Raw genomic sequence first — 15,914 nt, forward strand, 5'->3', positions numbered from 1 at the left:
TAATAGCAAATTTGGGATTCAAATCCTGAAAATCTGACCTGTAAGTCTACAGTCTTGCTATAATAGCTCTGTAGAGTTAAGTTACACACACACACACACACACACACACACACACACACACTCTTTCATCTGAGTCAGATATGAGTTCTGATATCAGCTAGCTGTCTTAAATAAAAGTTGTGAGTTGTGAGTTCCTAACATAAGGTCACTTTACAAATGTGAGACCATTTTCCCCATGTGTGAAATTAGAGAACTGGATTACATCATAACTTCTTAACAGTGTGGAAGTGGGGAAGGAGGTGGTGGTGGTAAGAAACTAATGCAGCAAGAATCCTTGGGTCATTTCAGCCAGAGTAAAGGTGTTCTGGAAAACAGATGTTCTGGTAGAAGTAAAGTACAAGCCTCAGGAACTGTAACAGAATGTTTTTTCTTATAGTCAGTGGACTCCAAGTAGTCTTGCATCAGGACACTCCCTCCAAGTGCATGCAAAGTATATGTGTGTACACAGGCATATTTTTCTAGGGGAGAAAAGTCAAGGCTTTTATTAAATATGCAAAGGAATTCACAACTCTAAAACAACATGAAAGACTTGTAAAATTCTTCTTCAGTTTTCTATTCTTAGAGGAAACTGGTAATCCAAGTTTGTGAAGAGCAACATAAGCTGCATTTCTGATTAAGAGGCAAATGTTACTAGACTATGAATAAGATATTAAAAGTAATCATAGCTTAATAAATTGGGGTACCTACAATTGTACTTAACATTTGCTCTACTGAGTAAAGGAAAATATCTCATTTAGAATTAGCCTATATGATACACAGAGTACAATAAACCAAAGAAAAAGTCTAATCACTAGTTATATATAAAGTATTTATTTTTATGCACATATTTACCTACAAAATTTACAGAAAATGAAACAAAGCAGAATATATAGGATACCCTCTTAAGACTTCTTAGGAGCAGAGGGTTTTATTGCTGCAGTTCAAAGAATAAAATTTTATACATGTGAAAGCTAAGATGAACAAATTTTAAGTTAAATGGCAGCCTTGTTAAAAAGTTTCTGTCCTATTATTGAAATTTCAGCTTTATGTTAAATCAAATGTAAAAGGTTGCTCATGAAATAATTTAAACCTTTTCAAAATCTTCTAATAAACAAGTAAAAGGCACCTCCAGTACTTTAAAATATTTACAGCGATCCCAATAGTTTAATTTTAAGGGCTATTATAATACACGTGGCTGTTATGCATACACAGTATGTCATTAACACTCTCTAATAGTGAGAATTGCAGACTCTAGTTTGTGGCATGGCTCCCATGTCACCCAATGATGGAGTGGGACGATCAGTCACACCAGGTCAGTACTAGTGTAAGAGCATGTCTACCACAGCGTAAAATCCAATTACCTAAAACAATGACCATCAAATTCCCAGACAATACATAATTTAAACTCGTACATTCAGAAGACTTTGGGTGTTCTTAAAATTCTTAAAAAACATATAAAGTATATTTAGCGTTAAATGAAAACAATGAACTAAATATAAGCACAATAGTTGCTGGAGTTTAGTATCTGGTTTAACAAAAATTGTTTCTCAAAACATCTATAATTTCTTACAACATAATGGAGATGAGTTTCCTCAGTCTAAGCGGAATCCGATGTTTTTCCTGCAGTACAATTAAAAGACGAGTAAGAATGAAAGGCACACATAATGGCCGGTTTTAAAGAGCTGTGGAGACGGCAAGTAGATGTTCTTGAAATACTGGTGCAGGAGAACGAAGTCCATACAACATTTTACTCTGTTTAACATTGGCATTGATTTGCTATTTACAGTAGTTTGCAAAAATACATTATAAAAACTGAATGAGGTTCGGTTTCTAAGTTTAACTTAGTAACATACATATATACTTCATCTGCAAAAACCTTTGCAGGAGCTGAAGTACTAAAGTGACACTAATACTGAACACAGGTAATCAAAGGTACCAAAGCACTGATAACTCAAGTCATCATCATCAAGATAATCTGGGTAAATATTGCACACTTCTTGTCAGTTGTTGCTATAACTTTCACATATCCAACTGCAAAAGGAATCCTTTATGGCTTTTTGCTGTATCACTTATTTGAAGAGAGACTGTTTTAGGTCCCATAACAATGAATGCAGAATGTCATTGAACGTGAGGCCTAGGTTTCAAAATTAGTTTCCCTGTCTGTAAACAAAGAAAACAATTTTTTTTCAATACACAGTTCTATTAAAGATAACACCACTTGTTTATAAACTTGAAGGACATTTACAAGGAATCAGAATACTTCTCTGTATTTAGACAAGATTAAACAATAGTTAGGTTTTCAAAGTTTCATTTGTGTGGATGGAATTCTTTATTTAACATGCACACAGAACTGGGGATGTAATTTAGTGGCAGAGCATGTGCTTAGCATGCATGAGGCCCTACATTCAATCCCCAGGACCAAAACGAAAACTGACACATATAACACACATGCATCTTTATTTGAATTACCTGTCCCCTAGCTGCCTAGAAAACAGTCAAACAATACACTGGATAAAATAAAATTTCCACTTGTACAGACTTATACTCCTTTCTAAACAAAATTTGTAAGACATAAAACCATTTATCTGGGCAAAACTTTTCTCCTTTTCAACACAAAAAGGTTTAATTTCTTCAAGTTAAAAGTATACCAATAGCTGAAGCAATGAATACTCATATACTCCTGGTGTTCAGATTATGTTGATTAAAAGTATCATGTAGAGGTGAGCCATATTTATAAAAAAGAAAAATAGTTAAATTCATTCCATATAACTCAAGCAATTGTACTTCTAGGAATTTATCTGAAGGAAACTAGATTCAAGTGCAAGGATGTACACAGAAGTGTTATTGATGCATTCATTCAATATTTATTATGTACTGTATGCCAGATTCCTGTGTGAAGTGCTAGGAATCCAGTAATGAAGTACACCAAGCCCCCTACCTCCACAGAGCTTAAATTCTAGTGCAGAATGCAGGCAATATATACAGTATGGAAAAATGTCCAACAGGAAATTTAATTATGACACATCCACAAAATGGGACAATATGCCATTAAACAAAATGGAAGGCCTCAACTGAGATAATGCAGATAAAGGGATAAGCATAGGACCCCAATAACTGTGGCTCTTAAGTCCTAATATTGGGTCAAAGAAACAAGTTTGAAAAAAATCTGCTATGTTTTCTTTTAATATAAGTCAGTGAAAACACACAGCAAAATACAAAGCATGATGATTATCTTTGGGTGATAAGATTTTGAGTGTTTTAAGTATTTTTACCTCCAGATCAAAAGTGTCACCTGGATTCTGGTTACCTATTACTCACTTCTTCACCTAAATTTTGGTCATTTAATTTTTGCTAATTCCATGATATCTTTACAGATCTTTGATACTACTTATCCTACTGCTTTATTGAGCTATAATTTATATGCAAGAAAATTCTCAAATCTTGGGCTGGGGTTGCAGCTCAGTGATAGAACACTTGCTTGGACTGTGTGAGGCTATGAATTTGCTCTCCAACACCGCCCCCCCAAACAAACCAACCAACCCCTTGGGTTGAATTCTGTACGGTTTTAAGTTCTGATAAGCAACCACCCTGATCAAGCTATAGAATATCACCACCCAGACTGGGCACTGGTGGCTCACACCTGTAATCCTAGCTATGGAGAAGGCAGGGGTCAGGAGAATTGAGGTTCAAGGCCAGTCCAGGCAAATAGCTTGTGAGACCCTATCTCGAAAAAACCCAACACAAAAAGGACTCAAGCACCTGACTAACAAGCGTGAGGCCCTGAGTTCAAACCTCAGTACAACCCCCTTCCTCCTCAAAAGAGTATCGCTACTCCATTGCAGTCAACGGTTTCCTTTTTCACCTTCACAAGGACAAACCACTTATAGTTTGGCCTGTCTTTGATCTTTAAATAAATGAAGCCATACAGTGCTGTTTCTTTTGCTTCTGCTTCTTCCAACGTGTTTCTGACTTTCCTTCATGTTGCTGTAAGTTTCAGCAGTTTGTTCCTGCTTAATATTGCTAGTATTTGTTCCTGCTAGTATTATGAATGTAACAATATTTGTTTATCCATGGTTTTAGTCTATTAAATTATATTAATAAGAAATTAATAGAATCCCATCATAAAATTCAAATGATACAGATAAACTAAAGTCACCCTTTCCAACTATCTCAAATTCTACTTTCCCTTCTAGTTCTGGCATGAATTCTTCTAGACCACTTTTATATGGGTTTATTTATTAATTATTATTTTCTGAGACAAGGTCTCACTAGGTAGCCCAGTCTGACCTTGAATTTGGTATTACAGACATGTGTTACCTTGTATAGCTCAAAACTTCTCTATTTTGAGAAAGGATTTTGCTATGTTGCCCAGGCCGACCTTGAACTCATGATCCTCTTGCCTTAAACGCCCTAGTGCCTGGTGTTTCTGGCATGTGCACGGTGCCTGTTTCATAAATGAAGCCTCAAAGACTGATTTTTGGAACAATGTGTCAGTATATTGCCCGTGCTGACCTGAACTTTCAATCCTCCCACACAGACTCCTTAGTGGGGATCATAGGTGTGTACGACATCAGGCTTAATTAAAACTTTCCAAGAATAAGGAAAATTGCTCTCCACAATGGCTACACCAATTTATATTCCCAACACAGCAGTGTGTAGTTGTAGCTATTTCACAGTTCCGGAATTATTGATATATTTAGTTGTGTGTGTATGACTGAGGTTTGAACTCAGGGCTTCATGCTTGCAAAGCAGGCACTCTACCACTTGAGCCACACCTCCAGCCCAATATATTTAACTTGTGCCAATTAGATAGGTAAAGTATATGAAAACTCATTGTTCTACTTTTTCCTTTCCCCAATTGTAAGTGAAGCTGTTCAGTCTTACTTCTGAGAACTGGAGTCTCACTATGTTGCCTAGCCCGGCCTGAACTAGGTTTAAGCGACCCTCTTGCCTCAGCCTCACAAGTAGCTGGAACTATAGGTGCGTCACTATGTCCATCCCTGTGTCCAGTCTTTTTGTTTATTGGTCATTTATAGTTCCGATTCTGTGCTGAATGTATCTTTTGCCATTTAAAACATTTTTATTTTTTTTTTTGTGCTACCTCTGAGCTAGACTCCCAATCCCTAATGCTTTTTTTTGCTCTGCTTTTTCCTTGTGCTTGCTAGGCAGGTACTCTACCACTTGAGCCACGTCCCCAGTCCTTTTTGCTTTAAGTATTTTTTTTTTTTAAATAAGGTCTCCTATTTATGCCTGAGTAGGCCTGGACTGCAATCCTATTTACGCTTCCCTAATAGCTGAGATAACAGACGTGCACCACCATGCCCAGCTTTTATTGACTGAAATAGGAGTCTTGTAAACTTTTTGCCCAGGCTGGCCTCAAACCATGATCCTCCCAATCTCTGCCTCCCAGATAGCTAGGATTACAGCCATGATAAGCCACTTCATCTGGCCTTTTCATTTACTTTTTATTCTAATTTTATATAATGAATAGGTATCATGTACTTTTTTTCATTGAAGGTAAAAAGTTAGATAAGTAAGCAAATCAACATAAGAATAAGAATCAAAATTGAGACACTCTTATATTACACTAGTACATGATCTACTGTTAAAACACAGTAGGGTATATAGCCACAGCCCACAAAATAATCCGTGCCTTTATTTTACAAATGACATATGCGAAATACCAAGCGAGAAATAATAGCTTATAAAACCAATATCCACAGAGCCATTTTTGACCAATAATGACCCCCCGTATTTTCCTGAGTCTGAGATAGGGGCAATTTTAAAATGCATCATGATTTTATGTCATTAAGAAAGACTAAACTGCCCAATGCCAATTTGGCAATCAGATATGTAACTGCAAAGACTTTAAATGTAAAGAGATGTGTCTGAGAATCAATGTGGTAAGTGATAATCTACTAAATTCACAGAAAGAGTTTATTATTGATTGAAAAAAATGGTTTTTTTTTTTTTTTTTGAGATGGGGATCTTGATATATAGTTGAGGCTAGCCTTGGAGTGCTGGGATTATAGACATATACCACAACACCCGTTTCAAATGTCTATTTTTCTAAAACTAAACATTTCAGTTCTTTCACACAGGTCTATAATTTTCTTTTTTCTTTTTTGCAGTACTGGGGCTTGAACTCAGGACCTTCACCTTGAGCCACTCCACCAGCCCTATTTTTGTGAAGGGTTTTTCGAGATAGGGTTTTGCGCAAACCTTCTTTCTGATCTCTGCCTCCTGAGTAGCTAGGATTACAGTCATGAACCACCAGCAGCCGGCCAGGTCTATAATTTTCTAATAATAATAAAAAAATACTTACATCATCACAAGACATATTGTACTCTGCTAATACTGTTCGACATCGAGCGGCTATACTGAATAAATATGGTCAAAGGAAAATTCTCATTGCAAAAGTAAGCTTTTGTAACAGTTTAGATATGAATGTCCCAAAGGGCTCATGTGTTGACGGCCTGGCCCCAGATGGTGGCACTATTGAGGTAGCTGGATAAGGGCTCTAACTTTATCAACAGATTAATCCGGAAAGTTCACAGCTGAATGTGCTATTTCAAGGTGGGGCCCAGCTGGAACAAGTGGGTCACTGAGGGGGTGCCTTTGAAGGATATACCTTGTCCTTTGTCCCTTCCTCTCCCTGTTTCCCAGTCACCATGAAGTGAGCAGCTTTGCTCCATATGTTCCCTAATGTGATAGTCTACCTCACCACAGCCTAAAAGCAATAGAGCCAGCTGACCATGGACTGAATCTTCTGAAATTGTGAGTCAAAATAAATCTTTTCTCCTTTAAGTTATTATTCTAGATATTGTGTCACGGGAAAGGAAACTGATTAACAACTACTTAGATAAATGAGAGAAGGTATTTTAGCTTAGTACAGAGAATTAACTCAATCAGTGGTAAAGGATACATTGATGGTGCAACTACTCTCTTGTGTATTCCAGCAAAGAACAAGCCTATTAGAGTGATACAGCTAATAGTGAAAAATGGGTGATTCCATAATGATGTGAAGAAGGACACCTGCAAAAGAAACGTGTAAAATATAAAAATGTTAAAATCTTAGAATACTGATTCCTACCTCCCCACTTATGCATAAATATATGTAATATATTTATCATTAAACTACGAAGACTGAAGACTTCCAATTCTATTTTTTTCCCAATTCTATTTGTATGCTGTAAAAATAACATATGCCTTATATATTTTATATATCAAAACAATATAGCAACACTCTTTCCATTCATTTCAATACTTGAACCATTACAAATTCATTCCTCTAATCAAAAAAAGCCCTACCAAAAAGAGTTACTGAACTCTGGGTTCAGTGAATGAGGATGAGGCCTCTAGTCTCAATGAAAACATAAGTGAAATGTGATCTAGTTACCTCACTGTCAAAAAGCTTCCTTAGTTGAGCTGGGCAAGTCCTGTCATTCATAACCTAATGCCAGTTCTCCTGTCATACCCCACACATATGCTACCTTTCCCTCTGGTTAACTCCTACACACAAATCCTTCTAAGCCTCTTCCTCAAAACAAAAAATGAACTGGTTTTGAAGTTTGGCAGCCATAGGCCATTCAAGCAGGGAAAAAATGATTAGTAGCTATCCATAAACAACTAGAATTCAAAAGAAAGGACTTTCTTTGGATCTGGGTGTAATGAAATGACAGTAGAAAACAACATAATATCCAATTCTAAAGTACAGGGACAAGAGTCCAGGATCCACAAATGGAACAGAAGCAAACACTAACACCAGACGGTTGAGGAATAGAAGCATAGACTAAAGAGAAGACAAGCATTTAGAGCATCTGAAGCCAAGTATATCCCCACTTCACGCTCACACCGAGAGATGTGTCATATTTTAATATAAAGAACTAACACACAAACATGTTTCAAGACAGAAAACAGTACCAGACAGACAGTTCAGCAAGGTCAAAAAAAGATATGAGAGGCAAAAACATCAGGAGGAAAAAAGCTCCCAAAAGGTGAGATCGTGAAGAAAAGAGTATCTTCTTAGGACCTTTGAGGACAGTCTAATTTCTACAAACCAGCTGTGTAGGCTACACAATACAGTGCTTTATGTTTTTGTTTTTTTCTTTAGAACTGGGTTTTGAACTCAGGGCTTTGCGTATGCAAAGCAGGTACTCTACTGAGCCACACCTCCAGTCTATTTTGCTCTGGTTATTTTGGAGATGGGGATTGGGGGGGCGTCTCACAAACTATTTGCCAAGGCTGGCCTCAAACTATGATCTTCCTAATCTCAGCCTACCAAATAGCTACAATTACAGGCAGTAAGCCTGGCTTTTAAATTTAATTTTTTAATCTTTATTTTTTTGGTTTTTTTGAGACAGGGTCTTACTTCAAGGTTGGCCTTGAATTCTCAGTCTTTTTGCCTAGCCTCCTGAGTGATGGGATTACAGGCATGTACCACTGCACCCAGCTTCATGGTTTTGTTTTAATTAGGTCAGTTGGTATTATTCTCCTTTCCTCCATGGTAACAACCATCTGCATGTAAACAGCAGTGTCCCCTTTGATCAAGAGTCTGCAACATTACTTCTCTTTCTAGTTTCTTCTAGTTAGCCACTGGCTTCTGTGTTTGGAACCCCTACTTCAGACACAATTGCTGGTTAAAATTTCCATCAGGTTTGAGGTTATTACATACTAAAATAAAAAGAGCCAACCCTAAGGCTAATAGCTACATTCTCACCTAATTTAGAAAATTATATTAACTACACAGTTTTGGGCCTATTTCAAATTACATTTAATTCTGTATTTTATTAAGACCTCAACTAGCTGGAATCAGCTTATATTTTTCCCAATTAGAAGTCAGGCTCATTTCCCAAGGTAGACCTTTTTCAATCTTCTTGCCAGCCTCCTTCCACTGTTCCCCTAAAGATGAGTACCAAGTACAGCCTTCAGATCAGAGTTTTATAAATGAACACACAGGAGAGTTTTTTGTCTGATATAAAGACCCCTCTATTAAGATGAAATTCCATCACCAACCTCCCCAGCTTTCTATCCTTTTAAATCTTTCCCTCAGTGGATAGTCAGGGAGACAATATGCTAAATAAATCTCTGGCTGTCTGAATTGCCATCTAGACTGACGATAAAAGCCTTACCATTAATTTTTTCTTCTGTGTAACCTAAAAAGTGACAAGTGAACTACAGAAAGCAGTCTACTTAGTTTAAAAAGGGGAAAGGGAATTTTCAATTTGTGAAAATTATAACATTGTTATTACTTAAAGAAAACTGCACCAGGGAAAAAAGCTCCCTGAAAATTTTGAGACTCTTTTAAAAAGGCTGAGTTTGAAATTAAGGCACAAGTTAGTAGAAAGAGGTAGAAATCTGAGAAACACTTTATATCTGTTTTCATCAAAGAATGCTTCAAGAAATAACAGTATGAGATCTGTTATTGCATTTGGAATAGTGATGTTCTTGCACAGTGTCCAATGGGAGAGCTCTTGGCATTTCCTATATTAAACTCCAGACAGGAAATTTCTTAAGATAAATGCTGAGAAAGAAAAGCTTTGCTAGCTCAAGGAACTGATACATGTTTTCTCTTCATAGACAATGAAAAGCACAGAATTAACTATGACTTTATTGATTAGGTTAACTCAGTGATTAATTTATGACTCAATTCTGGCAGTTGTGCTGAGCCACGTGGCCCATACACCAGTGACCTGGTTTTCTTCCTGATTTTTGATCTCTTGGTTTAATCTGTTACCACTCTTATTTTGCTGTTGTCATGTTTTCTGTAAAGTCATCTTGAATACTTTATGGAATGAAAAAAGATGTAACAGAGATGAATAAGAAAATACCATTTTATACTCTTTAAAAGCTAGTACTAATTACACTAAATGAACAAAGCAGAATGAAGAGAATGTTCGTGTAGAAATAAGCAAAAATGAGATATGTTAAAAAAAAAAATTAAAATCTGTACACAAATTCAGAAGTAACATTTCTTAGACCTTTTCTCTTAAAAACATAATTCCCAACAGCCAGCCAAAGCAAATGTTTAAGCAAGTTAATGTAGGGTATATTTTAAGTATTAATATCATTAGTAGTAGTTATAGGTAGCATTTGCATAATATTTACAATTAACAAAGCACCACTATGTCCATTATCTCATTTAATCTACTAAAGATTTTAAAATAAAATTTCTACCTTTTGTGTCTCAGGATCTATTAACCAGTTCCAGGCACCAGTAGCTGTACAGACAGAGACCACTATAAGAAGCACTGGCGAAAGATAAACATGAAATTAGTAAGCAAATATACCCTTCATATTTGATATACTGCCACCGGTTCCTAATAGATGACAGCAAAGAATACAACACTTTATTAAGTAGAAAATGCACTGAATGGACTCAAGAATTAGGAGACTTTGCAACATGACTGAGGAGTTCACGCAAACATTCAAAATCTTAGTAACTGAGGATACTGACTCTCCCTTGTTACTTAGTTAGCATGCATGAGAATGAAGATTAATTAAATTCAAAGCAAGAAATCACATGGTAAAACTTCAATGTTCTATTATGTAACTTTCACTGTGTTTTGAACTGATTTTGCAGATGTTATAAGATAAAAGACAAAATAAATAACCCTTCCCCCAAAAACCAACACCCATTTTCAAATGTTATCAAATCAAAGACTCCTTTTTAAATGTTCTGACAATTCTAACTAAAGGATTTTGCCATGCAGACAACTGCCTGCTGTTGAATTAAACAAAGGTCAGTGTTAGGAAATGCGGAGTCAGCATGGAGCAGACCAATCAGTATCAGATTTTCCTTAAGGGACTTATAAGTCAGGGTGGAAATTAGGGATAGTAGAACTTACAAAAGGTTTATTTCTCCTCTCTAACCCAGACTTTAGAAATTCTAAACAGATCATACATAAAACTGAAGAACAAATGGGCACCATAACCTAGTTAATATTCTGGAGATGAGGACAGTTGCTTCTATCACTTAGGATACATATATTACATGTATTTTTTAATTGTGGAGATCAAGTTTCAAAGTACACTGTAGCATCTGTGGAATTATCACAATGGAATATCCTTGCACTATTAATGCATGCTGATAAAAAATAAAGAGGGAAAAAAGAAATATACAATATTACATAGGCAACTTTTTAAAAATGAAGTAAATCAAAATACTAGAGGACCTCAAATATACGTTTTTATTTCACTAATACATTAACCAAACTGATGTCATTTATATGTAAACACTGTGATAAGAGTCAGAGGAAAAGTATGTCCATATTACACTGTATAAGATGGGGCAGGATCACAATTTGAAGAATTCTCAAGTAACAGTAAAACAAAGGTTTTAGGAGCAATTCTATGGTAAATCAATCTTAAAACAACACATATATTCTGGTCAATCAGAAATGACCAGATCAAAATTTCACAAAGAGATCTAATAAAAATTACACAAAAAAATCTTGATCCAGGGAAAAAAACCAAAAAAACCAACACCCCCCCCCAAAAACCCTAACTTCAACAATGCTTTTTTTGGTCCTGGTCCTGCAAACTGACTGACACTTTGAAATAAAGTTAATTTTTTATGCTGAGGATGTAGCTCAGTGGTAGAATGCTTGGTTAGCATGCACTAGGCCCTGAGTTTGATCCCCAGCAAAACAAACACACACACACACACACACACACACGAGAGAGAGAGAGAGAGAGAGAGAGAGAGAGAGAGAGAGAGAGAGAGAGAGAGAGAGATTATGTCTTTAATGTTTGCTGTTGTATTTTCAATGCAGCACCATTATGCTGTTATTAAAAACCAAGTAAGGCCAGACTTGGTGGCTCATACCATGCCTGTAATCCTGGGTACTTGGGAGACAGAGATGGAGAAAACAGAAGTTCCTCCCTTTACGCCAGCCCAGGCAAAAGTTCGCAAGATCCCATCTTAAACCAATAAAAAGCTGGATGTAGTGGGATGCTCCTGTCATCCCAGCTATGTGGAAAGTGTAAACAGGAGGATCAAGGTGCAGGTAAACTGTACAAACTCGAGACCCTATTCAAAAAAATAAAGGGCTGGGAGCACGGCTCCTGTGGTACAGCGCCTGCCTAGCAAGTTCAAGGGCCCAAGTTCAAATTGCAGTACCATGCAAAAAAAACCAAATTAAAATTAAACAGATAATCAACTAAGGGAAAAGGGTGTAACTTTTGCAAGTATACATTAAATATGATTTTTTTGAGTGTTGAATGGACGTTCTCACAAATGCTAAGCACCATGGAGCCACACCCCCTAGCCAAAATGCTTTTTCTTAAAAATTTTATTTCAAGGCTGGAGGTGTGACTCAAGCATACAGGGCTTGCCTAGCAAGTATGATGTCCTGAGTTCAAACCCCAGTACCACCATAGGAAAAAAAAAAAATCAAAATTTTATTTCAGTAGTTTGTAGGCAAATTGTAAAAGTGCTCAACAGGCTACTAAAATTCTTGTGTGTTATCAAAGTTATAATATTTAATAAAAACTAAAATATATATTTTCATGGAAAGTTAAAAATTCAACCATATAAAATATGTCATTCTTTTAGGACAGCCAGTTATAATATCCTTTTCTTAAATATTTCTTTGTAATGTGTCATTAACAATGTTAAATAAGTTTAAAATTTGTCTAAAAAAAGAGAAATCTTAAGGTTTAGTAAAGCAAGCACTTGTTAAACCAAAATCGTTTTAAATAAAAGCAAATCATTCCTACATAGGTTTTTTCTCCAAAAAAACCAACCAGGAACTTACTTCTCCAACGTCCTGTGGCAGGTTGCAAGCAATGAATATACTCAGTAAGTCTTCTCTCGAAAGCCTTGAGATCTGAGTAAGAAAAGATTTCAGTTCTCTAATTAGCCACTCTTACACGAATCACTGCACCATTTACATTGTTTACTATGACGGCTTTAAGCACGTGACAAGCACAGTAGGATTCTTTGTAATTCCCGTTATACATATAAGGAAGCCTGGCTTCGTTTTAGAAGCTTTAAAAAAAAAATGTCAGTAGAAAATAAGCAGCAACCTGGGGAGCACATCAAGCCGAGCTCTCATTCTGCTGAACTTGGGTTTGTCTGGCTGCAACTGCCCGCTTCCGGCTTCCGGCTCCGGGACTTCCTGAGGCTGATAACGGGGTGTCCCCTCCGAATGGTCACCGGGGATGCTGGTGGCACCATGGGTGCCGACCCCTTGCTAAGATCGGGGTGTTCAAGCTGTTCCCTCGGAAGAAAGGTGGGTGTCAATCCCACCGTGCTGTTCTTAAGCCGCGAAAGCCCCACAAACACTTCCAACTCCGACAGGTCCCAGAAGCCAAGGAAGGAACTGGGGTTACAACGCGTGGGGTCATTACAGCAAAACGAATCTGCATCCTATTTGCGAGGTGCAAATCTGTTCCCCATCCCCGCCAGAAGCCCTGCGAGGAGCTCCGCGGCCCGAGCAGGGGAAACGCAGAGAGAGGACGCGCCGCCATGGGCGCCCGGCCCACCGCGCCCCCCCGGCGCCCCCAGGCCCGGCACCCCACCTTCCCGGCCTCCTCCGCCTGTGGCGAGGGCTCTGCAACGCCGGCCCCTACCGAGCCCCGCCGGCTTCCGGGAGGAGCCCCAGGAGACGCACCCTACCTTCCGCCTGCTCCAGCGAGTTCATGTCGGGCGGCAACTCCAGTCACCGCCGCGGCTCCGTCCACATCGCAGCCCGCGGCCCCCGCCCGGCCCGCAGCGCCAACTCCCACCGCTAACCGCTCCCCTCCGCCCCTCCCCGTCGCTCCGCCCCTTGCTTAGACCCTCTGCGCTTATTGGGCATCTCTACCAGACCCCCTAACTAAGACGGTTTTCTATTAGCTAATTTTCCCACCAGCCTTGGGGGGGCCCCCCAGCGTTGGACGGTCAGCCGGAGGGACCAAGAACTACAGCCGGCCGGGCTGGCGTTGCGCTGGCGCCGCCTGCTGCCCTGTAGAGAAACTGCAGCCTGCTCGAGCTAGTTCCTTCATTCCTGTGCCATATTCTTAATTCCCTGCTAGGTTCTTTCATCCCTCAGTGATTGAGCACCCACTGCCTTCCGGGCAATATTCTGGTCGCTCACGAGGGATACAGAAATCAGCAAGCTGACTGTCTTCAAGGAACTCAAGGGGAGATACATACAGAAGTAGGTAGAACCCCAAATATTGAATTTCCTTAATTAGGATAAGCTTGTTCCTAGATACCTAACCCCTGAAGTATTTCTCTCTGGGTTATTTTCTTCTTTAATCATCCAATTTTCATAAATCATAAAGAAGGCACAGTGTAAGTCCCAATGTCTATAGCAAAAGATATATAAGGGTTTGGCTACATTTATAGTTAATTACAGTGCCTTATTTCCTTATGGTCATTCATCCATTCCAGATCTGTTTTAATGCATGACGTGCTAGAGAGAGAATTATGAGCAAGATAGACAAGACTCCTGTCCTTAAAGTGGAAGGAAGGGTTATAGCAGGCACTCAACATTTAAACAGGCAGTTGATCTCAGATCTGTGTAGTGCTGTGCAGGAGACACAGGGTAATGAGATACAGTGAAATGCAGGAAGGGTAGCAGAGCTAGTGTTCTGGCAGGGCCTCATGGGGCATTTGAGCTGAAAACCCCAAGATGGAGGAGAAGAATACACCATGCAAAGATGGGAGATAACATTCTAGGAGGCACTGGAACTTTTTCACCATTGGTGTTTTCTGCACTTTGTCCTCCTCATGTGCCAGCAGACTGAATTGACATGCTTCCTGTTACTTTGTAATTTCCTGAAACATAGCACTTTCCAAAGTTTTCCGTTTAGGGACTCCCTCCCTGGATCAGACTCTACCTGTATTACCTCATTTAACCTTCCAAGAAGGTATTTTTTAAACTGTGGGTCAAAACCCAAGAGGATCACAAAATCCATTTAACAAGTTATAGCCGTTATTTTTTAAATGAGTTCAGCTAAAATTTAAACATGACAAGTGAGAATCAATTTTTTTCATGGCTTTTCGTTTCAGCCGCGTGTGTGTGTGTGTGTGTGTGTGTGCGCGCGCACATGTTCTGTGTTCTCTTCACAATGTGAAGCGTGTACCCTCACTGAGGGTCCAGTGCGAAAGGAGATGGGAGCCATCACATCAGGTCTGCATGGCCAGTTTTACAACTGAGAATGGTAAAGATGAGCTTGCCCAAATCTTGCACTGACTTCCCAGCCTGAATGTAAGCCCTAAGTCAGACTACACTTTTTGATGTCTTGCTTGGTGTTCTGTTGCTCCATCTGCAAGTCTCATTCATCTCATTTCCCTTTGTCACCTTGAAGTGCTTAGAGGGTGGCTACTGACCATCTGTTCTATGACAGCTCTTCTGGGCTAGCTGCTGGGTAGGTCAGGAGTTAGGCAGGCTGAAGAATAAGATTGCATGCATTGGGGTAAGTGGGAGATTTGCTAACTTGCTTTCAAAAGAAACAGTTTGCTGGATGCCAATGGCTCATGCCTATAATCCTAGATATTCAAGAGGCAGAGATCAGGAGGATCTCAGTTTGAAGCCAGCCTGGGAAGGTGGTTTGTGAGACCCTGTCTCCAAAAAACCCAACAGAAAAGTAGGGCTGGTGGAGTGCTCAAGTGATAAAAAGCGCCTGCCTAGCAAGTGTGAGGCCTGAGTTCAAACTCCAGTACTGCCAAAAAAAAAAAAAAAAAAGACAGTTCTGTTTCCTAAAGGGCTTTGATTTGCCTGAGTGGGCTGTGCAAGTTCCTAGACAATAAAAGGGAGAGAAAAGGCTGCCTCCTGGACACTTCTCTCTGCATCCTTCATTTTCAACTGTGCTCAAATAAATATTGAACGTGTCTTTGGAACAGTGCATATAATTAACCTGGCATTGACTTCTATGTGAATGAA

At 38.8% G+C, this 15,914-nt stretch overlaps 1 protein-coding gene across 1 annotated transcript; it reads right to left on the reverse strand.

Moving 5' to 3' along the window:
• Positions 1 to 854: 854 nt before the first annotated feature.
• On the reverse strand, positions 855 to 13,810 carry Cnep1r1 (CTD nuclear envelope phosphatase 1 regulatory subunit 1). The gene is made up of 6 exons (XM_020179719.2): positions 13,661 to 13,810; positions 12,798 to 12,869; positions 10,216 to 10,289; positions 6,965 to 7,074; positions 6,365 to 6,419; positions 855 to 2,199 (listed from the first exon to the last, which is right to left on the reverse strand). The coding sequence occupies exons 1-6, from the start codon at positions 13,683 to 13,685 to the stop codon at positions 2,158 to 2,160; spliced, it is 378 nt and encodes a 125-aa protein (XP_020035308.1). The 5' UTR covers positions 13,686 to 13,810; the 3' UTR covers positions 855 to 2,157.
• Between the last annotated feature and the right edge of the window lie 2,104 nt (positions 13,811 to 15,914).

Source organism: Castor canadensis, chromosome 15 (genome assembly GCF_047511655.1).
Source record: "Castor canadensis chromosome 15, mCasCan1.hap1v2, whole genome shotgun sequence".
Classification (NCBI taxonomy): Eukaryota; Metazoa; Chordata; class Mammalia; order Rodentia; family Castoridae; genus Castor; species Castor canadensis.